Genomic DNA, 26283 nt, shown 5'->3' on the forward strand with positions numbered 1-26283 from the left:
TGCTCATCATCGACCCCCCCCCCGGCATATCTGCTCATCATCTACCCAATGGCATATCTGTTCCTCATCCACCCACAGGCATATCTGATCATCATCTACTCACTTTTAGAGGATAGTATTTTCTTTTTGACTTAGTTTGATTTTTATTGTTTATGTTTACATATGTTCTCCTCCTTCAACTTCCTCAACATGTTGCTTCCTTGGCACTTATGTTTTATTTGCAAAATTTTAAACAGACGGCTAACTCTCAGACCATCTAGTTAAATCAGTTCATTTGGTTCTCAGGGTGCTATATGTATGTCTTGTGGGAAGACACAAGGATCTAGATAGCAACTGCAAATTTAAACAACGGGTCAATAAAAAGCCTAATTTTTTCTAATGAGACATCAAGACAGAGATAGAGATATTCTTTCCAAGATCACATTAAAATAAAATCTAACATGTCTAGCTGAAAAGTAACAATGTGTGTATTTTCTGGATGCATGGCTAGACAGAATATCATGAATGCCATAACCTAAATTCAAATCTCAAACATTATTTTCTTCTCACAAAGGGTATGTTGTATGTTTGATTCTTCAAATGACTATTCATGTTCTAGTTAGCTCTCTCTTCTTTATCCTGGAACCTGCCCTCTCATTTCATGCCTGGACTCCTAATGCTAGCTACAAATTGCAGCGTACAGGGTACCACTGCCAATTTGCCAAATGTCTTTCATCAAACACAGCACATAAAAAAATCTCAGAGGAAAGTCAAGATACATTTACTTGTCAGGCGACAAATGTGAACGCATTGGGAGGCAGTAAGGGCTCTAAGCTCAAGGGTTTGATTCATAATCACTCAGCTGCTAAAACATTCTCCACAGATGCAAGTGGACAGCACATTTGTCACTATGAAGGATTTTGACACATACTGATCACAAGGCGAAGATATGGAATGATGACGCTGCTCAGAGTGGTTGGAGGAAAGTCTGTCCCTGCCGAACACAGTCATTAAACTGTTCCAGCCAGTGTTAGCATGTTCCCTTTATTTATTAAAAATCAATTCAGAATAGCTTATGATACTATTTTATCTGCATTTATTTCTTCTAATTGTCCCTTGCAGAAAATCATTTTGATAATCTATCTACCACGGAATAAATTATCTGAGTGAAAAATAACCTCTGGTTTAAAATCTGATTAGTGATAACAAGCAAGGGGAAGGGTCACAATGTTCTCATGCATTTAGAGGACAGAGAAGTAGGTGAATGACTGCTGGTTATAAATATCATATTTACGTACATTTAATATTTGGGTAATGTCTGACTATCAAGTAATTGTAAGCAATTTGAATGTCTATCTTGCTCATACTCAGATTCCCACAGCAATGCATCTTAAAGAAACATGTTTCCTCTTTCATGGAAAGCAGCCTCCTCATGACTGTTATTTGTCTCAGCTTTCATCTCTAGCACGCAAAAAGTACAAGTCCTTTATGTTATTTGGGAGCAATTGGCTGTTGAGAAATGTGTCTTGCTTTAGGAGCTGCTAACAGATCCTTTTGAAGGAAAGTCATTGTGCTTACTTCACTTCCAACAGTTTCAATGGGGGGAAGCATCAAGTAATGAGAAAACATGTTGTAGACTCCATAGCCACATAATGGCATCCTCAAAGACAGTAGGAAAAGAACAGCTATTACCCAAGGGCTCGTCTTAAAAGCCACACACAGCTTTGACTTCTGCTGTCAAATAAAAAGAGGATAAAATATGGATGGAGAAGGGGAAAGCAAGACTATGGAAGTTGGGCTAAGAATTAAACACACCTATAAACATATGTATACACAGGCACACACATGCTCATGCATATTCACACACACACACATTGTGCTTTGCTAGACATCACTAAGAACACATAAAAGCTTTCATTCCAATCCTTCCTTTATTCTTACTGGGATTTGCTCTTAAACCACTCACTTTAAATTTGAATAACTAAGTGTTCCTGTTTTAATAAATACATGTAATTTAAACACCATCCAGTTGCATAGTTTAGCAATTCTGTGACCAATGACTATCTATCTCATACCTTAGACTGATATTGGGTTATTTAATATATGGGCCAAATCCTGAGCTTTCCTTTTCTGTCTTGTCTGATTTTGACTTGTGTGATGTTACTCTAGAAGAAACATACCTTATATAGAGATAATACATTTTGATATTCATTTTAAAGTCTGACTTGGTATTTTTTAAAGTTGAGATGAAATAGGATTAATAAACTAGAATATGGTTAGATAAGATTTAAACTATTTAGTTAGAAAAAAATCAAATAGAAACTGTAAAGCAATGAATAAAAATTTAGAGTAACTAAAGGAAAGAAAATACCTACTGTATATTTTAGTAATATAATGCCATATGACCCATTAATATCTTAGACTAATCTAAGATCAGCAAATGGCAGGTTTTTTCCAATGGAGTAGTAATTTTTGTTTGCACATATATAATAGTTGTTGATAGTATCTACAACCAGATGTCTGGAAAAGGAAGTTATATCTCCCCCTTCCAGTCCCCAAGAGACTATTAACTTTATACTGACGCAACTATTTAGACGCATTTCCCTAGCTCCTTTCCCAAAATGTAGCTATGCCTCTTGTCAAATGGAGCTAATAATTAAGAAAAAAACATTTCTTCAGGCACAATATCACCAACATGAATCTAAGAACTTAGCCTACTATTTATTATTGGAGTGCCAATAACTGAGGACCTGAGAAAGTTTCTCATCAAAACTATTAGTGACAACCTGATTATGTGAAATGCTATGTCTGCCCAAGCACACCATGAATTATGTGGACTAATGATTCCCAATTAGATTACACATTGACTGTATCATAAAATAACTAACTATTCATAAACAACAGGATGGGAAAGTTTGTGGAGTCAGTGACTTTCTATATTTATTCACTTGATAATCTTGAGAAACCTTAAAACCATGGTCATTTGAGGGAGAAGTAAATACTCATATTTTATGTTTATCTCACTTCGTAGATCAAGTTCAACAGTCATGATTACAAAATCACTGAGAGTTTATTTGCCATCAAGAATTATAATCCTGTGTCTTCAGTATACATCACAAGTATCTATTTTATAACACCATTGTAAATCACAGCCTTAAAAGCTGACTTGATGGGAGTATTTCCAGACATTACAGTGGTAACATTGGGGGTTACAAAGGGAGCCTCACTTGGACTTCAGTTAACTTGGCCAGTAGGTACAATGATTAGGCATAAGCATAGGAAGCAACATGATGAGCTTCAAGCAGCCAGCAATGTGGCAAACGTCAAAGTCACATTGTACTTTAGGAAAGATAAAACAACTGAGAAGTGAAGCTCAGAACAGACCTCCCCTGGAGAAGACAGAGAAGAAACCCTGGAAATACAGGCCAGAATAGTCTAAGAAAAAACATACTGAGTGTACAGCTTAGCATAATTAGAATAGTGCGTGCATAGTTTCTCACTGGCTTTCTTTCCCTCTATTCTGTTTTCCCCTCACAGTCAATAAACACCTTTGTGCTTTTTAAATACATATATTTAATTACTAAATTTGCAACAACAGTGAGAAATTTCCCCAATTCATCACATATTCCCCAGCAGAGAAAGTGGAGGAACTCCTGGTAAAGAATATTAACATCAGATAAAGGAAATAAGTAAGTGCTCACATATGCTGTCTGATGATGTTTACATGAAACAATTGTGACTTTAGGACACCTTAACTTCCCCATGATTATCAGTATCCTTATAAACAGGTCATTTGGAGTGGCAATGCAAGCACCTCAAAACTTAAAGGAAAAGTTGAGATATATGTTATTCCCATCCATTAAGTTCTTTTTGGGTGTAAAATATAAAATGAGGATCCTTCCCTCCATATATCCTATCCCTAGCATCATTAGATAAAACCAGATTGGCTTATTCACTGTAACAGTAGTTACAGAAATGAGACCTAATTCTGAAAAGTTCATTCAGAAGCTCAACGTTTGCTGTCTCCAAACAGTAGGAGTGTTAATCTTGAAGCTTTACCTTCCATGGGGCTTTGTCAAAAAAAATACCTGTAATGTGGTATCCCAAATAATAATGATTTCTACTTAGTGATTCATTTCAAAGCTTCCCATATAAAGTCTATATAAGAACACTTTTATCAAAGTACAATTTATGGAATTAGTGTGTTTTCACAAATAAAATCATTCCATGTGTCAGTTTTAGCTTACGAAGTGCCCTGCCCCATTATATTGAGAATATTCTGCTGTGGGATGAGCAGGGAAATTGTGTGCTTCGGTCTTATCACTAAAAGAAAAGCTCTGGATTCTTACAGCTCAGCATTCATATTAAGCCCTTTTCTGTTCAATGATACATTACTTTAGTCAAAAAATAAGGAACTTACCCAGGTTCTCTGGTCAGGTAGTGGGAACTGGTAGCAAAATTGAAACAGAAAGAAAAAATTACTTCTGTGTTGGATTTTCACTGTAGTCTATCCTTTGAGGAATGAGCATTTATACTAATCTGGTAATGTTTACTTATCATGTAATTCTGTCTTGAGTAAAACTTCTAGAAATGAAAATGAAATCTATGGATAATACTCCTGAATTTCCTCTCCTTCCTAAGATCAATCATAGAATTAAGCTTGGTTAGAAACCAGAATGGCCTACCTAGTGTGTGCTACAGAATCCATAATAAGGAAGAGCGTCCATCTTTTCTTCTTAATCACTGAAAAACTGTGGCCCCAAGTTCTGCTCTTGTGTCTAAGCATCAGGCAATTCTCTGACATAACCCAGTCTGCTGTCTCTACCATGGCAATAGTATGGAAAATATGGCATTTACTAAAAATGTAATAATTACATAATAAAATAAAATGTTGTTGGGAATTCTGTGCTTGACAGATTGGTACTCAGAACACAAGAACATGGAGGAAGGAATAAAAATGTTATAGTGATTTATGACAATTTATGATCACAGTCTTTGGGGAAAGCCTCAAAGACTTAGATGCTCTTCCAACAGCTGAAGTTTTTACCCTTGAAAAGATCACTTAACTAGGAGATACATTACATGCTTCCATAAATGTGATGACAAGTAAAAAATGTGACCATGGGAAAGACATAAAGGAAGCAAAATAGCATATGAGTGGCAAAGGATATGTGAGGCTTGTAGAGCAGTGCATAAATAATAACTTGGATTATATTTTAACTTATTCTCAGCTCCTCAGAATGTAGTAAAAGCATACTCAGGCAATGTGAGTAAGTGAGTACGTGAGTAAGAGAGAAAACTTATGTGATGGGGTCTTTGATGTAGATTAAAAAGGTTAAAACTGTGAAATTAAAATGTAACAAAAACCAAGGATAGTATTAAAAGTTCAGGAAAATCCAACCATGGGTAATAGTCACTTTTACAATGGTATAATCGCAAAAAGATTTTTCATTTTGGTTCAACTGAGCTTAATGTGAGATGAAATGCCCCGAAAAGCAATCAAAGAAGTGGTAAGTGTGTGCTGTGGCATCAGTTACCAATGCTGATGCATTCTCTCCATCTTGTCTATTTGTGGTCATTCTTTCTTTTTCAAAATTATAATTTAAACTAAAGCACCATGGATAGCTTTCAACTGTGCATCCGGGGAGAACTTTTACAGTGCTCAGTACTCCATCTAGTCACATAACTTATTCACCAGATGAAAATAAATGAAGGCTGCATCTTCTTCTAATGGGTCTTCTAATGACCTCATAGCACAAATTGCTTCTTTAAGCACTGAATGCGGAGACTTGGATGCTAAGAATTTATCTCTTAATTTAGATGTATGTCAAATACTTTGACATAATTTAATACATTGTAATTCTCTAAGAAGTCAGATAAACCTAACAATCTTTCAGTAAAATTTAATAATTATCTATTGACTTATTCAATTATTATTGTCCAGAGATTAATTTATGAGGAGGGATTGTATTTTTTTTTAAAATGCAAAACTAGGGTTCTCCACAGCATGACACTACCCAAACTTGGTATATGTGTTCAATTAAGAATGTGATATCTGGGTTGGAGAGATGGCTCAGAGGTTAAAAGCACTGGCTTTTCTTTGAGAGGTCCTGAGTTCAATTCCCAGTAACTACATGGTGGTTCACAACCATCTGTAGTGAGATCTGGTGCCCTCTTCTGGCCTGCAAACAGAACACTGTATACATAACAAATAAATAAATCTTTTTTTTAAAATGTGGTATCCTCTTTGCTGCGGGGTAGCTCAAGAAACAGACAGCGAAAGAAACAAACAGCACATTTCAGCAACTCCTGCATGTGCTTCAAAATATTTTAGATGGGAAATAAAGAACCAAATGGCCTTACCCAAACATTTAGCTGTAAAATCATGAAAAGCCTGTGTGCATTCATTTATAAGAGTCTCTATTAGGTCCTTTCAAAGACCATGCACATGGTCAAGTACACCCTCTCTGTAAATGCTGTAATTTAGCTACCCTGTAAGGCCACTTATTATACATAAAGAAGTGAAGTGTGTTCTTCAAACCAAGCAGTTTTGCTAATTACAAGTAGTAATAACACCTTGTACCTCAATTACTCCTAACACCAAATCCTTGAACTTTATTAGTTATTAGTTAAGTTATTCTCTTAGAATAGAACTGAGAGAATGAAGACAAAGCCAAACACGCTGGGGCATGAGTAGTTTTCTGAAAGCAAACTGACCTCTCCAAACACCATAATCTTGGAGGATGAGCTGAGCTTCTCTTGCGTGTACCCTGGGAATTCATCTACCGAGTATTACTAAACCACTGGATCCCAACAATAGTTTAGAAATAACTTGTGAATTAAGGACCCTGACCATCTATCCCCTCTTCTTCCCCAAATCCCCTGTAGTACCCCCTGCCCTTCACATACAGTATTGGCATTACACAGAGATCTGTTCTACAAGGTGGGTAAAAAAATACACTCCCTCTATTTTCCCACAAGTATTCCTGAGTGAGTCTGCAAGAGGGGACATCTCTGTATTCTGGGCACATCACTTATCTGTTTTATGCTTTGTTCCTTTCAGAACATCAGAATATAACACATTCCTTCATATTATCTGAAGTATATGAAAATCCCATATGTATAACAGTCCCATACCGTGTAATTATTGTTAAATAAATTTACCCATTTTATCAAATGGAACATTTACCTAGGCTAGCCATAGATTTTAGAAGACATGAGCATCTTGAAATAAACTCTTTTAGAGAGTTTTTATAGTGAAGAAAACTGATAGCCAGATAGACCAAATTGTTCAAAGACACTAAACCCTAGTTCCATTTGTCTTCATTCTATCATGACCTATAGCACTCAGTCTTTGAAGTGCTAATTACTAGATCTTTTTTATATGATCAAAATATGTAAGCAATTTAATCACTATTAATAAATGTATATAATAATAATATAGCCTCATATATACTTTATTTATGATTAGTAAAGAAAATATCAAGACAGTTGTATTTTTAATGCAATGTCAGAAACATGGGGCATATTGTATTTAGGCTTATTAGCCCATGGACCCTTTCAAGTGTTATTTAGGTCAGTATAAATATCAGATATTTACTGATAGGCATTTACTGCCTCAACACTTGAGTCTTTTCCATGCAGGATGTATGTAAACAGTATCAGTCCTTAGCCTTACTATATAAAAATCCATGAAGGAATGTTTCTGAACTTTTGATAACTAAGCATATATTTTCTCAGTTTGGATTAGAATGAGAATTTGGGGCAAACAATAGATTTTCATAACTAAAACAGATGTTTCTATCTTTGATATCATACTCTTGCTTGGGTATTAAAAAAGACCACTGAAAAAGTGAAGACAAAGACAGAAGTTAAGATTCCTATCCCAAGACAAATTATTTACCACATAAATTGAGATTTTTCACTAGTTTAAATTAGAGGTCTATTGTTCATGATTTGGATACACTACAACAGAACAAATTTATTTACTAAATTGTCGGGCATTTTCATAATATCTGCGGTATCTTTAAAGATCAGAGCTTGTATCATGTAAACACAAAACAAAACAAAATGAAATGTGAGTTTTAAAAAAAAAGCTGATTCTAGACATTATGGTTGCACTTTCAACACAATTCTCCAGCTGTGGGTTGATATGTAAACCAGTTTTCAAGAACATAATTAAATGGGTGGCAATGCAGAGATGAAGCAGTCAGATAGCACTGTTCAGCATGCCCCTTTGCAAAGAGAAACTGTATGTATTTTGATAAATGGGCCTGGTTCCATTCAGTAAATAGCTCTGTGTATTGTGGTGAATTCTTGTGCAATTACAGGCCTTCACTGGAATGCCCAGTGGTGTCTAGATGAATTCCTTCACCCTCTATGGTAACAACTTGTCAGGTAGACTCATTTCCTGTTTTTATCTAAGCACTGAAAGGACAAGAGTGACCTTCACGGGTTTGGGACAAGTTGCAGTGTGATCCATATCTTTGTATCAGGAAACTTTAAACACAAAAGATAACTTCAATATTTACTTCCTTAACTGGGTTCTACTCACTCCAGCATGCACTTTAGCTCAATAAAATAGTTAAGGCACATAATAATTTAACACCCAAACCATCTTGTTTTTACACATACACTGATGACTTTTTCTTTTAAAAAGCGTTGGTTTTAGTCCTGCTAGAATTTCCTGTGTTCTTCCACAGCAGCGTCATAGGAAATCCTAGTGTTCCTAAAGTTTCTTTCATTCCATTGCACCTGCTTTTTGGGATCAACAAGTTAGTTTACGAGCTTGAAATCTCAAATCCAGAATACTTACTTGTGGGTGAAATAAGAAGCCTGGAGAAGGTCTCAAGTATTTTTCTTTCAAAGCTTCAAGTGGGTCGGTGAGCTTTCTTTTCTCTACTCTGAAAGGTTAAAATTAGATTTGGGAGGTGAGTCAGTCTTGCATGTCAATCACAGTACAGTCACTGTTGTTTAACACAGCAAAGCCAATGGAAGTTTTCTTTGGGACCCACAAGAAGATCTCTGCTAGGGAAGGCTACATCAGGCACTTCTAGGTGCTTCGTGGGAGAAAGTCCCCTTTATAAAGGAAAACCTTACTCAATGACTTGGGTGGCAAAAGAGTTTGAAATCTGCAGAGTTGCCAAGTTACAGGCATCTGTATAATTTTGGAATTCCTCTGTTGCAGATGCAGCAAGAATGTTTGAAGAATTTCAAATGATTGAAGAGAAGTAGGCTAATTTAATATAAGCCATTTTCTACCAAAAATTACATCCCCAAATATCCTCTCTAGTTCTCCTAAATCTGCCTATTAGGAATAAGAGAACTTCAAAGTTAACTAGTCATTGTAGCAGATATTCAAGATATACTCAGTTATATACATTTATGTGTAACATATATGTAAAATAGCTATTATCTCTTTCAAAGGCAGGTAGGAAGTGGGTTCAGAGAAAAGGATGAACCTTAAACATGTTCTATATCCTATTTGCAGTTAGGCATATATGGAAGTGAAATAAGATGGATAGATTTTTAACAGCTATTGGCAATTATCTCTTAAAAACTTTTAATCAAGTATACTTTTAAACTATAACTGAGAGCCAGACATAGGGAGCACTTGTGAAATGGAAGAAGGGGTTATGAGCTAAAGTTCATTCTTGGCTACATGGTGATTTTGGGGTCATTCTGGGATACATGTGTCAAGAACAAAATAAAACAAAAATACTATTAAAACAGAATAGCTGTGAATTCAGGACATTTTATTTATATTATGTTTTACATATACTATTTTAACTATTGAAGTAGACATGAGGAAGTCCACTTCTGAGTGAAATATCTGGAGGCTGCAAAACCGAACTTTACCCCAGAATGGCACTAACAGGGTGTTAGGGCTTTTCATAAGAAGTTTCCCATTCATAAAATGAAAGGTCTGGAGTCTTGAAATTGAAGACAGAAAGCATGGCTGAGGATGGTCACAGGTGATGAAGATGTCACAGCAGATTTTTAAAGTTTTGAAATATGCAATTGGTAGTACAAGGACATTTTGGACTGTCTTCTTTGTCCCCAGTTATGGTCTTGTTCCATAGCCTCAGGCTGCCCTCAAATTTGTGATCCTCCTGCCCCAGCCTCCTGAATACATGTTACCATGTCTTTTGTATTGTGTCCTTCTCTCTCTTGTTGAAATGGTGATAGCCTTTCATGTATTAGCAAACTCTCCAAATACTTTGTAGATAATATGGGTAGAAAGCATTGACTGGTAAGGACTTTTAGTTCTAGCACTTATTGAATTAGAGGACATCCATCGGTATCACTGATGGAAAGAACAACACCAAATCTCTTCATTCAGAAATATTGGATACAATATGAAAATAATCTTATCTTAAATAAGTTTAACAAAAAGTTCACATGTTCCATGACATCCCGAGAATATTCAAAATTCTAATAAGAAAGCAAATTGAAAATTCTTGTAATATGTAATAGGTGTGATAAATAAAATGGTTAAAGAAAATTAATACTCAAAAACCAAATAATTTTTAATGGTGACTATTACAGTATACTACTGAAACACAATTTATTAAACATAGATGCTTTGCCTATACAATTCTTACACATAGTAAAGGAAACTGGATAATGATGAGATTAAATGGAGACGCATTTTAAGCAACTTACTCACTCTTTATACAAAGCCATTTTGTGATTAATATTTCACTCAGGATTCTAAGAGATTTATTTAGAAAAAGAATGCAAGTAACACATACTTAAGATATGTCAGTGAGTTAAGAAAGAGACTCTGGCTGCTCTAGGTCTCCTGTTATTCTAAATAAGCAACCCATTTACATGCCCATGCATATCTGGGCTAATCCTTCGGGAGCCTCATTCTTCTGCCACTTGACAGCTTGCTTTAAAGATGACTTTCTCATATTTTCCACTCCCCCAAAAAAGTTTAAAAATAAGTTTATTGTCAAAACAAAATAAAATAAAATTCTGTGGGTCTATTCCAAAACACCAGTTTCAGAGACGTCCAAAAATAAGTCCAAACTTAACCTGTCAACTTCTGAATAAAAGTTGATTTCTCGAGATTAGACCTCATCCACTGTTAATAATAATAACAGTAACAACAAGTGATCTGGAAGAAGACATACTGATACAGTGTACAATCTCTGTTTCATTCACCTGTTTCATCCACCAACGCCTGCCATCATCCTTACCTGTAAATGGGGTCCATGAAGAAGGGAGTAGGTCTTGCATGCTGCAAGGAGCCGTCTGAAGTCGATCTTGCCTCCACGTTGCTTCCTTTCTTTTCCCCAAATACATGGTTTTTCCGAGGCTCAGTCAGCTTTGTCCCACCTGCTCTACTCCTACTGCCCATGCTTAGATCCAGGGGCTGGTCTTGGCTTGTGGCAGGTGTTCCTGGAGGCTTTGAGGGGACTGAAGTCAAGGGCTTCTCATCCTTTCGCTTAGTGGTGAGGTCAAAAGGGGACTCAGAGCTTCCCTTCTGCAGTTTCTTGACTTCACTTGGTGATTGGGGTTCCATTTTCAAAGGTAACGACCTCAAGTCTCTATCAGGAAATGGGTACATTGATTGAGAGAATGCTGGAAAAAACGGGAGGGGAAACATGGAAGGGTAAGGTAACGCTCCGACTTTTTTGTCTTGCAGCCCCACCAGTCCTGTGGAACCAAAGTATTTTTCAGCAATAGACGCAATAGCCTTTATAGAATCATTCACAGCTCCTGACACCGCAGTTTGCTCCTCTACAGATGCTGAGAAAACGGAATGATTGCTGTATTCTTTCTTATTATTTATTGAAGCCAGATTCTGCAGAGGGCTTACTTTGTCTTTGAACATTTTACCATTTTCTTTACATTTCTCTTTATCACTTTCAAGGTCACTTTCCAGATCAGAGCCCGAGGTTGTTTCCAGGTCACTGCCACTTGGTGTACTGACATCATCAAGGTCACTACTCTCTGACTGGTCACTGATTTTCTCAAGGGGCCTCTCTTCAGAGGACCTCTCGGGCAGCAGTTCCACTGGCTTATTGTCCCCTACAGGAGGGTGTTTAGATAGTGCCTTCAAAATATCCTGTGTGGCTGGCAGTATCTGAGGATGTGTCAAGAGGGGACTTTGACATTTGTTTGACTGTTCAGTACTTGATAGTCCTTTAACAGGAGGACTAGCAGGTATCAGAGGAGGCCTGTGGTACAAGCCTGAAGGAAACAGACCAGGAAAGCTAAAGGAAAATCCAGGAGCTGTTGGAAAGGTAAGACCAGCAGGATGCCTATTGGTGCCAAAATAGTCAGCCAGGCCCGGGTTGGCATGACTCATATTAACCATGGACGTTTTATCCATAGCTGGGGTTCCAGGAAGTGAAATGCCTTGGCCAAAAAATCCACCTGCCGCAAAATGGTTCTTGCCCTCACAAAACCTCCTGTGTTTATTTAAGGAAGACGTAGTGCTGAACATTTGTCCACAGTCTTTGCACTTGATTTGGGTTCTGCAATCAGCATGCATGCGCTTATGACGACAAAGGTTTGAAAACTGAGTATAGGATTTATGGCAGACCTCACCTGTGTGCAAACAACAAAAAAGAGTCTCAGGCTTTATGACAATTGCTTCTGAATTCAGCAAGTATCACAAGTGGTTTACCCAGAATAGTTTCAGTTAGGAAGCCAGGAATAGAAGTTTGGAGTCACCAATCTGGATGCTCCGAACATTAAGAATTCCCCAATTTACTAGATTCCAACTGGCAAATGTCTGCAAGGCAGCACAAACACTTCACAAAGAGAACATAAATGTTTTCCATCCCCACTGCACAGTATTTTGCGTAGTATTTGGGTGTTTAAATATTTATGGAAAAGTCACATCCCAGAATGCAGTGCACCCTCCACCTGGAGTACTAACACTACAAGGACCTGAAAAATTAAAGATATATTAAGCAGGAAAACTTCATAGCTCTTATAACATCCTATATTGGAGGCATCAAGACAGAGTAAACAACCTTCCCCTCATCCGCATACCTCACCTTCATCACTTCTCCCTGTGGGGAAAGGCTGTGGCTGCTCTCCCACTATTTCATTAGTATTATATCATGCACTCTCATCATTCACACATCAAAGCCACACAACAATGCACATTGTGTATTGAGAGACCTTTTTAACAATCATTTTCATGATTTGAGAAAGACTGACATAATTTACAATGGCTCTATTTTAAGCCCGCAAAGGAAACTAAATTGAATGTAGCCCATCCTGCATTGCTGGTTCCCATGAACTATGAGCACGTCCTCTGACTTCCCCTCACACCAGTGGTTGTGCTAGCCTTCCTGCATATGAAACCCCCATCCTTGGGAAACATGCTCACTCGTGGCTGTATCTTCCTCGGTTATCTCAGGGCTTGACTTCTGTGTGTTATAGCCAAGTACGGGAAGCAGAAGGGAGGGCTGTGAAAACTCGCATCCTGAAAGAACCCAGCAGCCAGTGTGGTCCTATACTGTCCCCCTTAACCAAGAATTTGTCAATAAAGTAGCATGTCCCCTTCGCACAGATGTGCCAATATTTCTAAATATATTTTAAGGTCAAACTTTGTAACCTTCAGTCTTTCAAGTAACACTTTACTCAATTTGAGTCTTGCAGGATTATAATATCAAATTGCTAAGTGCCGTACCTTTTTTTTCGTTACTGTTGATGAGTTACTTAATGTGTGAGTTTAATTTAATGCCTATGTGCATGTTCTATCCATGTTGAAATGTGATACACTGTGCTGGTAATTGAAACAAATTGATTTAAAAAATTAAGCACAAAATTCAGCAGTTACTGCTTTCAAGTGATCACTGGCTGTGGGTGTGAAATGGTTGAATTCAACACTTGAATCAAAGCAATGACAATTTTTAAAGTAGTTCATGCAAAGGAGATTTCATAGAACTCAGTCAAGAAAAACTCACTGGAGCTCTGTCCTCCCCCTCCACAACAGGAAGTGCTAAGCGATTGCATTTCTGGTTTTTTTGCTGATAAAGACTAAACAGTACTGTTGTACATCAGTGTGCTTGTTAATATGAACACAGCCTCTGCCACTCACAAGAGTTTAAGGGTTTAATAATATATATATTATTGGAATTATAAAAATATACTTTTAAAAAAATCTATCCTTTGGGCATTAAGGTACTATGAGAAAATGTCTTAATGTGTAGTCACGCAATTGTAAAGGTATGAGTTTCAATGTTTATAAATAAAATGCTGTTCTCTCATCTTCTTTCCTACAGCAGGACAGCTTTAAAAAGAAATTCATGGTGTCTGTATTGGAATAACAGAAGATGTGCTTGACTTGTCTGTCTGAACCTTTTGTTACAGGTCTGTGTAGGAAGCTTTGTTTACCACTCTTGAAGCCTTGGACTGACACATCAATAACCAGGCTCCAGGTCAATGGTTCAATTGATGTCCAAGTCTACACTCAACTGTAATTTTCTCAGGAACAAAGAATTAGCCTGCAGTTAACATGGCATCTTTCTCCTTCTTAAACAAATTAAGAGGTATTTTGAATATACTCTGTCTATTAGACCATGTGGTTTCTATTTGGGAGGACTGGGGATTGCTCTAAAGGCAATGAGTAATTACCTTAGTGCTAGGGACCCTGTGCTCACTGTAATAAGAGACAGTTGTCATAAACACACTACTGGGGGCAGATCATGGTGTGTGGCCTTTGAGGCGGAAACAGATAGCAGCCATAGGTGAAACTCCACCCTTTCTCTCTCACAGCCACTCCTATATTTAAACCCCTTTGTTCTGAAATTGCATGGCTATTATTTGTAATTACTCCATGGTTCACTGTCAGATCTGATATTTGAAGAAAGTCGTCTGTTATTTAAATTTACCAATAATTGCTGAGAATGCATTCAAGGAAATATTGGATGCAGCCTTAGAAAGAAAGGGCAATCCGTGATACTTGAAAGTGGAACAGTTGAATTTAACATGGTTCATAGCACAGACAAAAGTGTTGAACAATGGAGTCTATGCTTTCTGACTTTTGTTTTTAAAAATAGGTAAAGCATGAAATAGGTGATCAGAGTTCCTTGTAATTTATTCTGTTTTTCTCACCAAAACATAAAATTTACCAGCATTTTTTTTCTGATGACTTTAAAATAAATTAACTAAGTATGCCTATAGCAGTTCCAAACAGGCTTGCCAGGAATTGTGGCCTGGAGTCCTTCCTTTTTTCTTTCTTTGTTTCTTTCTTTTCTTTTCTTTTCTTTTTCTTCCTTCCTTCCTTTATTCTTTTTTAGACAAGAAATCTCAAATTCCTGTTGTATATGTAATTTCCCATGGTTCCAACTGAGTTTCCCCAAGGAGCTCAGGGCACCCTTTGTTTATCTGCTGGTTGTCTTCGCTCCACCCAGGGAACAGAACATCTAAGCAAAACAGGACTCTTTTGTACGCTGGAAAAGGAAAGACAAGAACTTCTTGGCACTTGGAAGCACAAAAGAAGGCTGTGTCAAGGCAAAGAACAGGACAGTTAGTCTCTGGCAACTCCACGTTGGCACTGAAAATTAGATGCTTTGCCAATAGGTTCTGTAGTAGTGTCTCGGATACCTACTGCAAACCATCAGTGCTTGTCAAAATAAATAAATAAATAAACAAACAAGCCAAGGGGAGATAAAACTGCTTTTCATGGAGTTCCCAAAGCAGAAAACCAGAGCTATTGCCAGGTGCTGGTAAAGATTCAACGAATCCCACCCACATCTGGATCCAAAATCAATTTAGAAGTTGGTAGCACAGCTCACTTCCCTGTATTTACACACCCAGCAGAGCAAGGGAACAAAGAACCCCAGAGCTGCTGCCTAGATGAGCTAAGAACAAACGGTTTACCTTCTGAATTATAGGAGCACAACCCAGAAACAGACCTGCAAGGGTGAACAAAAGAGTTGAGTATTCCTTTCCTTAAATTGTGCTACTAAAGTGCTTGTTCCGGAGGTGTGCCAAGTAGGTGGGCAGAAGGGATGTCCCCTGAATGAGTGCAGCTTGTAAATCTGCGTGAGTGCAGTGGGTGGGATAAAGAGTCTGTCCAGCATCAAAGAGAAACTACTCTGCTTTTTCAAGTGGCCCAGAACTATCCATCAGCAATGAAAGCAGCAGGCAGAAGAGGAGTAAAAAGCATTTACCCCCTCCACACACTCCAGCTCTTACCCTCTACACACACACACTCCAGCACTTACCCCCTCCACACACACACTCCAACACTTACCCCCTTCACACATACACTCTAGAATTTACCCCCTCCACAACACACTCCAGGATTTACCCCACCATGAGCATATACACTCTAGTACACATACAGTAACATAAGCCTTCTAGTCAGGCAGGGTTCTTCCAGCTCCTTGAGATCCAGAACAGACTTTTAATCATTTGGTGAAATCTGTTATTGGCTGTGTTACAAAGCCATGAACATTTACAATATGAGATAAACCTGATTGTCTTGACTAAATCCTACACCTCTGGAGGCTTCCCTTTCGTTATTTAGTGGCTCCCCTGTTCTTTACCTGGTACTGATTCCATCTAAAAGAAAACACTCCAAAGGATTATAGAACAAATTCAATGGATCTTCTTATAAAATATTTTCTTATAAAATAACCCTTCTACTTTGGACCACAAAACGCTAAGAGGTCAGCCTCCTCCCACCCATAATGGCTGTAGGCAGCCATGTTTCTGAGTGCAGAACCTTTTGAAGAAGGGATAGATGCAGAGGAGGCTGGGGTGTTTCACAACTTACAGATAAAGGGCTTCACACTGCTGTGGATGTGCTTGTGTTGTTTGAGGCCTGACGAAGTGGCAAATGTTTTACCACACTCCGGGCAAGCGTGTGCCCGGGCACCGACATGTTGAGACCGGATGTGTCGCTGAAGGTTGCTAGGGTCCGTGAAAACCTGCTAGGAAATGAGTACTGATTAATCCAGAAACTTCACTCATAGATACAATAAAGAAGACCAGCAACAGCCCAAGGCAAAATATTCTTTGTCTTGTTTTTATTTGTTTTCACCAAAGACCAAAAGAAAGCTGTCTTTCCAAAATGCAAGACACTCCTCTAAGGAAGAAGCCAGAAAGTATGCAGTTCTATGCATTCATCACAGGTTATCCATTGGTGTCACTCATTGGACCACATAATGAATGATCTATCAGCCATAGTCAAGGCCTTTTAAGTAACCAGGGCTAAAGATTAAATTCTGTTCAGGCTATCCTTAAAACTCCACTTAAAAATAAAGACACGTTGCACACACAATTTGGAAGATTTTGATGAAAGCACCCCAAATCCATTTAAATAATTTCCCTGAGAAATTAAACTCAAACATGGTGTTTCTTCTGTATGTTTCTGGCAATCTGGAGCCCCTCCTTTGGACATTTCACTAAATAAAAAATGAAAACCCAGTAGCATATCCAGGAATAAAATATCCTTGAAGACTATTTCAAATGCCCCCATTTCCACTGCTACAAAAAAGCTATGGATATAAAAAGTGAAGATTCCAGGATGTCTCTGTTTTCATTGTAAAACACAAAAACATGAAACGTATGAACGGTCATCACTGTAGCTCACTCTGAGGTCCAAATGGAGCACCGTCATGTAATCTGAGTGTCTTGCAGCACTGACCACTAAGACAGAGGCCCTGAACTGTTCAGTGAGAACAATGCTATGATTTCAAGAAGGATCAGATGGAAAACCTGAAAAAGTCCCATTCTTCCTGAATAAGCATTATTTTGTGACTTTCCTCACAAACTGTTATCAAAATAAATAATCAATGCACGTTGGATACAGTTTTCATTCCCCAAGAAGCTAAAACACAACTACACACTGGCAAGTCAGTAACAGAATCAGGAATTTACCAGGGATGTCTCACACCTGGTTCTGTAACTCACCATTAAGCCCCAATTCCTCTCTGACAGAAATAAAAGGGCACGCACTAACTGTTTCTATGTGCTCTGTTAATGCCTTCCAGCATAGAATACTCAGTCTATTTTTCTGAAGGCGTTTATAGTTGCCTACCTCAAGGCTGGTTTTTATATAGCATAGCAAGTGATGGATTAAGAGAGAAGAAGGAGTGAGTATCCTCCAAATTCACTGTACCTTGGCACAGTTTTCACACTCGTAGTGCTTTCCACTGTCATGTGACATTTGGTGGCGAATTAAATTGGACTTCCAGTTAAATGCCTTGGGACACTGATCACACTTGTATTCCCTCTCCTCAGAATGTGACAGCATATGCTTCTCCAAGCTGTAAAGAGAGTAATTGATTTAATAAGATGTGGTGACAAGGAAACATTCATAAATACAATTCTATTTTATTACTAATCCACTGCCAAGGAAAAAATTGAGAGGGAAAGATGCTGAAGTGAAAAGAAGGAAAGAGAAGAAATGGGGTTTGATGGACGGATGTACGTTACATTTCCTAGACTATATTTCCCACCAGATCTAACCCTGCTAGGAATAAATCTAACACAGCTATCAAGGATTTTTGATAATGTAGACTATGATAGAAAGTTATCTATATATTATAGAGTTGTGACATATAGTTAATAGCAACATTGATTATTGCTATCTACATCATCCAAACAGACAACATATTAATAAAATGCTTACAGACATGAGGTAGGTACTTTCTCTAATATATGTAACCTCTAGATATGAAGGTATTTATATTTCTAGTCATACAAAGGAGAACTGAAAGTAACTTATATTATTATGGCCCTGATAGCTGTGTGGGTGTGTGGACAGATACACAGGGATAGATGGGGATAGAGAACAGATGATGATGACACCTGGAATGATGCAGATGGGAAAGAAGAAACAGATGGAAGATAGATGCACAGATAGATAGATGACAGATAGAGGATGCATAAATATGACAGATGATAGACAGGAGATAGACAGATGATGATAGATAGGTAGGAAGGTAGATGATAGATAGATAGATGGATAGATAGATAGATAGATGAACATATTATAGATAGATAACTCTGGAACTATAAGAGAAATATTGATTTGACTGCTAATAGGAGAAAAACATGATTAGAAGTTTCTCACAAGACAGTTTACCTACATTTTAAAGTTTAGATTGTTTTGTTTTCTTGAGATTTTTACTTCCTTTTCTAAGTTGGTACATGACCCTACACAAATACTGTGAAAAGCAAGTATAGATAATGTCTGTAGCTAGCAGACACCTGCAATATTTTTGTTCATTAACCACATCGTCAGTGGCACACTAGCATACTACACTCATGTACAGTAGCAGGAGTTCCTGGGAGTCTTAGCCCATTACCATTCTGATACAGCACACAAGCTATATTCTCAACATTTTGTTATTACAAATAGCAATAAAGTGACAGATGATCTCAAAAGAACTTAGGATATCAACTTAAAAAGATGTTCATTATCAAAGGTAGTCCAAGTTAAGCGCCAATAACAGTGAGTCTTTTAACAAAAAGAATATTCAAAATATACAAACAAAACCTTGCCAGTCACCCTGACAGGATGATTATTGTGAAAACCAGAAGATAAAGAGGAAAGTATATACACATTTAATGCTTTCCCTATGATGAAAACTCTATTTTAGGGTGGTAAAATAGACAATAAGGAGTTTTTTACACAGAATTAATTATTCCTTATAATAAATGATGAAGCTTGAGTTCTTCATTTGTTACTAATTAATGAATGAATCTGGGTAATCTGTTGTATGCTCCCTGATACAAATAAATGATAATATCAATGATGCATGCTGTTAAACCAATGAACCTAAATTCCAGGCAAAGCTTCAGATGTAATGATGCCTTTATGGGCAATAGAAAGAAAGAGGAAAGGTGTTAGATACCACCAAGGATATATAAACAGCAGAATTTGCGAAGAAAAAAATGCATTGGGAAAAATAGCTGGAGAGAGACAGCCTGAAAGGAAGAATCTGACAAGAGGGACACTTAGTAGATTAAAGTAGACATAATTCTGTCAATCAACTGTAGTGCATGGACCTCCTATTCATAATAACCTTAAAAGCTTTAACTATCAGAATAATGTCAGATTTATTATTTATAAAGTGTACTGCCAAAACAATGTTTTAAAAGTCTTAAATTTCTATAGACACATCCTGACATATATATGTGTATGTTAAATATATATTAAGAATATATATATTAAGAAAAATATGATATCTAAAATTTGTTTCAAATACTCCAAAATATGTAAAGAAATAAGACAAAACTGGCTTTTTATGGTAATTGTGGAAACCGAACACAGTGGTGTTTTTAAATTCACCATTTTCTCCAATTTGAAGCTATTTGAAGGATTCCACGATAAAAATTTATTAAAACTGCCAAGAATGAGCACTTAATATCTGTCTCATTTTCCTGTGGAATCCATATTCTGTATTTGAATATCAATAAAGACCTGTCCTAAGAGTACATTCCTCAGCAGTTATGAGTAGGTTTGTTTCAAATACTCCAAAATATGTAAGAAATAAGACAAAACTGGCTTTTTATGGTAATTGTGGAAACCGAACACAGTGGTGTTTTTAAATTCACCATTTTCTCCAATTTGAAGCTATTTGAAGGATTCCACGATAAAAATTTATTAAAACTGCCAAGAATGAGCACTTAATATCTGTCTCATTTTCCTGTGGAATCCATATTCTGTATTTGAATATCAGTAAAGACCTGTCCTAAGAGTACATTCCTCAGCAGTTATGGTAAGAGATAAACACCTACTCTCGTGTCTTCATAAGCTAAAAATACCTTTCCCACATTTATTTTTCTTGTAGTTTCCTACCTATTCATATTGACATATGAACTCACTTTGAGGCCCTGTGAATTAATCCTGTTGAAAACACTACTGTTTGACCACAGGTACTGATATCTTAGTGAAAACAAAGTACCTGGATGGAACAGGGATGTGGTGTTGAAAGGAAGACCCTATCTTTATCTGCAATACACAGTCCTCTGTTTGTTAAAGACGTTGAAAAGCTAATGCATGAGGGAGGACAGATGGCAGTAACATGGTCTGGGTCAGGGGCATCCTTAGAAACCACTGCAGTGACTGAGATTTTCTATCCTCAGCAGCCAAGGAGAGCAAGCCATTTCTAATACACATTCCAGTATGTGTATATAGAATCCTTATCCCTGTGTCCCGGTGAAGACGATTGACACATGTCCTGAGTCTTATTCTTTCTAACTGCAAGGGCGTGGTCTATTTCCAAGAGAATAATGTGAGCACATAGCACTCATTACAGGATGACAAAGCAAGTGATCGCTTCATTTTGCCCTTCTCTTGTGTACCATAAGATCTATATTATTCCATGGTGTTACCATTGTCAACTACTCTGATAAAAAAAGAGGGGGGATGCCCATTGCTGATAATGAACTTGATGTTTATAACCATCCTGGAGCCTTCATCCAGTGACTGATAGAAGCAGAGGCAAGCACCCACAGTTAAATACTGAACTGAACTCATGGAACTTAGTGACAGAGAGAGAGGAGCGATGAGCAAATTGGCAAAGAATGGGCTGGCAAAACCAGCAGAGACAGCTGATCTGAACAGGAGAGAGCTCTTGGACCCCAGACCGACAGCTGGGAGGCCAGCATGGGAGTGGTCCAGACCCCCTGAATGTGAGAGTCAGTGAGGAGGCCTGGGCAACCTATGGGGCCCTGGGCAGTGGATCAGTGTTTATCCCTGGCATACAAACGGACTTTGTGTGTCCATAAAACAAAGAGGGATGCTCTCTCAGCCTGGACTCTTAGGGGGAGTGCCTGGACCCTGCCCTGAGTGAAATGACAGACTCTGGATATCCCCTATGTGGAAGGAAGTGGCAACAGGGTGGGAGGCTGGGGGGAATGGTGGGGAGGGAGAGGGAACTGGGATTGACATGTGAAGCAAGCTATTTAAAATTAAAATAATAAAAAAAAGAAAAAAGGGGGCATGGACCATTTAAGTAATTCAGTCAGTAAAATGGAAGCATGGGGAACAAAATTCAGTCTCTGGCACGCACATAAAAAGGCTGACATGGTGGCACACACTTGAAACCAAGAAGAGAAGGTAGACACAAGAAGATCCCTGAGGTGAGCTCACTGCCACCAGCTGCCTTGCCTACTCAGTAAGCTGCAGGCCAAAAAGAAACCCTGTCTCAGAATAAAAAAGAAAAACCGGTGGACAGCCTCCAAGGAATGATAGCCAAGGTTATCCTCTCCCCTCCTCATGCATGTTCATATGTATGTTCATACAGCTACACATCCATGCGCACATGCACACATAACCCCCATATCCTCATTGGCCTCATGTGCGTATCCAAAGGGAGGAGGGGAAACAAGTTGTCAATAGTAGAAGTGCATTGCTTCCATAAGCATAGAAGCACTCCAGCCGGCCACTGATTGGACTTCTGTAGTTTCATTTAATTTAATAAGAGTTTGTGGAGTTTTGATAGCATCCCACATTCGCACCACACACACCCCCACCTCTGAATTAGTCTCTGAACATAAAGTTGCATTTTGTAGCATAGTTTTCAACATATTTTTAAAGGGAGGCCTCAGTGTTGTTTCCTTCAGTCAAATAGAAAACGTTTTTAAATTAAATTCAAAGGGCTATGCAACACAAATATGCTGCCGAGGTCTGGGATTCATTTTCCTAAAGATAAATATTAAAGCATTGCTTCATTTAGATTCCTATAGTGCTATCCTTTCCCTTAGAAAATCCTACACTAATAAACTGAACATGTTCTTGTTCTTTTATAGATGTACAATTTGATGATGAATTTGAATTAAATCCTTGAGGTACATGGCTCTATCATATATTTTAAAGAGAGCCTGAGGTCTAAATCTTTAGTCAATTAAATGATTTAGAGGTAGATTTATTATCCATGGCATATTACTACCTATTTTTTCTCAAAGTCATCATTTACCATAAAGTTAACCCTTCATTTCACAATAACCCAACTTAAATTATGACATCTGTAGGCTAGAGATGTAGCTCAGTGGTAGAGCACTTGTCTAATGCAGTCAAGGCTCTGGTTGGATCCCTAGGTTTAGGAAGAAAATGGGGTGGGTGAAAGGGGGAAGGGATGGAAGGAATGTTTTCTGTTTGACAAAAACAATGACCCAAGTTCACTATAGCTATCTTATGGACAAAAGTTTTCAGGAAACAATAATCCCTGGATATGCCACCAGAACATCTAGCCAGGTTTTTGAAGCTCTGATCTTCCCCAGAGCAAACTTGTCAAACTCCAGTCTAACATTTTGCTGTAGAGCAAACACCCATGTTCAACAGGCCTTTGCTCACCTTTGAATATCGGGGAAAACTCGGTCACATTCCTTACAGTCCTGATTGCCATGAATCTCTCGGAGGTCACTCTCACTCTCAAGGTTTTGTTGCAAGTCCTCTTCTACCATGGAGAATGCCGAGTGAGGCGTGCTGCATGGAAACTTCTGGTGATCTGCTAGTTCAGCCTTGGACTCGAAGAGCTGGTCACAGTCCTCGCAGCGGTGCTGCCGTTCTTCTGTGGAGACAGCCCGAGTATTGTTAGCTAGCACTGTAGGGTCCAGAATCAACTGACCCGGATAAATCAACCACTGAGTTACACAAAATATATTCCACAGTTTGCTTTTGGTGTGTGTGTGTGTGTGTGTGTGTGTGTGTGTGTGTGTGTGTGTGTGTAAGATGCGGGAGGGAGGGGTGAGGGAGGAGAGAGGGAAAGAAGGAGGGGAGACAGAGATTGGAGGAGGCTATCTGTATGCATGTGGACTCACCCATACACGTGTGCACATGTGGAGGCAAGAGGCTGCTGTTGGATGTCTGTCTCTATTGCTCCCCACTGTGTTTTATTAAACTGAAGCTCTCACTGGACCTGGAGCTCACCACTTTGATGAACAGGCTGGCCTGCAAGGCCCAAGGATACTCCCGATTCTGACTCTACCTCTGATGGGGTTATGGATTTACATAGCCATGCGTGCTTTTACATAGATGCTGAAGATCCAGGTTCAAGTCCTCATGCTTGGACAATGAGCACTTTACCCCCTGAGCCATTTCCCAACCCTGAAAGTTTTGTCATTTTTCCCAAGCCAAGCTTAATGTGGAAATTAAAAATAATATGTGTGTTGGGCGGTGGTAGCACACACCTTTAATCCCAGCACTACGGAGGCAGAGACAGGCAGACCTCTGTGAGTTCATGACCAGCCTGGTCTACAAGAGCTAGTTCCAGGACAGCCTCCAAAGTCACAGAGAAACCCTGTCTCTAAAAATCAATAATAATAATAATAATAATAATAATAATAATAATAATAATATATGTAAAGAATACAATAGGAATCTGGATATAATAATGCATTTACTGTGGCTAAAATGTGATCTATTCAAATAAAACTTAACATCTAAACACCTTTGCAGGTTCTAGGGATAGTAAAAGTAATAATCACCACTTATCATAATCTATTTTCTCAAGCCTGCACAGGAGTTTTTTGTATTCCTTAAAACTTAAGTCCGAGAAAATACAGGTCTGGTTTTAACCCAAAATTTCCGGTAACAGTACTAAAGCTTGAGGAAAACTGAGTAGTCAGTTATGGAGCCAAAACATAAGTAACAGTGTCAGAATTTGAACTCATTTCCACTTTTCCCTATACCAATGGTATGCTGCTTGAGAGACACAAGTGTACACAGAGGCCCTGTCTGAGCCACCATTTTACCCATCTTTGTCAGTAAACTGTCATTACCGCGAACAAAGCACAGGATGTTTCTAACACCCTTCAAGGGCAATTTATTGTACTCTGGGGCCAGTGGCAATTGACCTGGCTTTGTTAAATAGCAAACATGAATTTACACTTTAAATCGATGGATATATACATAGGCAGTAGTGGAAAATACAAACAAGGTACTTCATAAGTCAGGAACAAAGGACACTGCTCCTGCCCTTTCTCCTCAATAGCTAAGAGCCCACTCAAAAATCCACACTAGTGGAGGTCACAGATATGATCCCAGAGGCATTGTGTGTATCTCGTGAAGCTGAAAAGCACCCATAGTAATGTCATGACACATACACTGTTTGTAGACCTATAACCAAGGAAGACGTTATTCTTCAGTTATTAATTGACTAAATGTTTTGGGGAAAACATTGTAATCACCTACCAAATTGTGAGACACTTCGCTAGGGAATGAATATACAGGAAACTCGGGGGGGGGAATATGCATGAGTGCAACGCTATGACAAATAAACACTCAGAAACCCGAGGGAACTAACTGCCCAACTCAACCAGGTTGGAGAAAACGGTTAGCAAAGGGCTTAGAATAGGTAGAAGTCAGGGGGCTGAGATGGAGATAGCGCACACTAAGGATGAAGGTCCTGACACACAGCTCACAGAGGGGGCGGGTTGCAGTGAAGTGTACCGGGAGTATGAGGCACATGGAGGAAGGAGAGAAATGATGTTACAGAGGGATATTCACGTTCGTGTTAAGAGAGGAACAGAATTTCACCGCAAGCTGGAAGCACGACTGTGTTTAGGTTTGGTCTGTAGAAGAATTTCCCCTGCCTGCAGTGGTGTGTCTAACAGAGAGACCCACCAAGAGCCTGCTACCACTGAAAACATGGGTTTAGCTTAAACCACATCAGTAATGGGTAGTGGTGGGCAGTGGGGAGCAATGGCATTGGACTCAGGTAGCACTGTCTTTACTCTGTATGCAGAGAGTTACAAAGGATGGATGTAGTCTGTCATCAATTTCCTCTGACTTACACAGAATGGATGTACTCTACAATCGGTCTCCTCTGCCTTGGAGACAGAAATCTCAGCAATGACAACTAAATAAATTTTTTCTGAGGTTTATAACACCATCTATATATTCAAGATCTGTACTTTGAATATCATGCAGGAACCCACAAAGAAATGGAACTTCCAGGCTGCAAAATGCATGGAAAGAGTCTAATATTTATTAGACAATGTAGACACTGCCCTAGAGGCTGACTCTACATGCTGGCTATGAAGATACGTTATTTCCCTTTAGCTTCAGTTCCTCAACCTGTAAAATCAATATAATGCCTCACTCAAGGACTTTTAGTCTATGTGTAAAAGATTGAAAACACAATATATGCAAAGCATATTATATCCAGCATATAGAAGATATGGAATGCATATGTTTGAAACAACAAGCACCTAGTGGTTCAAGGATGTTTTGTGCAGAAATATGTATGTGTGTGTACATGTGTGTTCATATATGCGTGTGTAAAAGTGTGTGTGCAGATGCATGTATAAGTGTAGGTGAGTGAACAACCTCAGGTGGCAGTCCTTGTCCTTTTTATTCGAAACAGTGTC

General features: G+C 38.4%; 1 protein-coding gene across 9 annotated transcripts in view; it reads right to left on the reverse strand.

The window, feature by feature from the left end:
• The window catches only part of Mecom (MDS1 and EVI1 complex locus), a 544013-nt gene that overhangs the window by 17445 nt on the left and 500285 nt on the right, over window positions 1–26283 (reverse strand). For 4 of the 9 annotated variants that reach the window (XM_040754551.1, XM_040754547.1, XM_040754553.1 and 1 more), the window contains 6 exons: window positions 23267–23483; window positions 18080–18227; window positions 16733–16889; window positions 11184–12540; window positions 8795–8882; window positions 4400–4426 (listed from right to left, as the gene is read on the reverse strand). In XM_040754551.1, coding sequence (XP_040610485.1) covers window positions 4400–4426; window positions 8795–8882; window positions 11184–12540; window positions 16733–16889; window positions 18080–18227; window positions 23267–23483 — 1994 coding nt within the window. The remainder of the gene's footprint in view (window positions 1–4399; window positions 4427–8794; window positions 8883–11183; window positions 12541–16732; window positions 16890–18079; window positions 18228–23266; window positions 23484–26283) is intronic. The other 5 variants (XM_040754548.1, XM_040754554.1, XM_040754549.1 and 2 more) reach the window with 5 other exon arrangements.

Source organism: Mesocricetus auratus, unplaced genomic scaffold (assembly GCF_017639785.1).
Source record: "Mesocricetus auratus isolate SY011 unplaced genomic scaffold, BCM_Maur_2.0 Super-Scaffold_100011, whole genome shotgun sequence".
In the NCBI taxonomy this organism is placed as follows: Eukaryota; Metazoa; Chordata; class Mammalia; order Rodentia; family Cricetidae; genus Mesocricetus; species Mesocricetus auratus.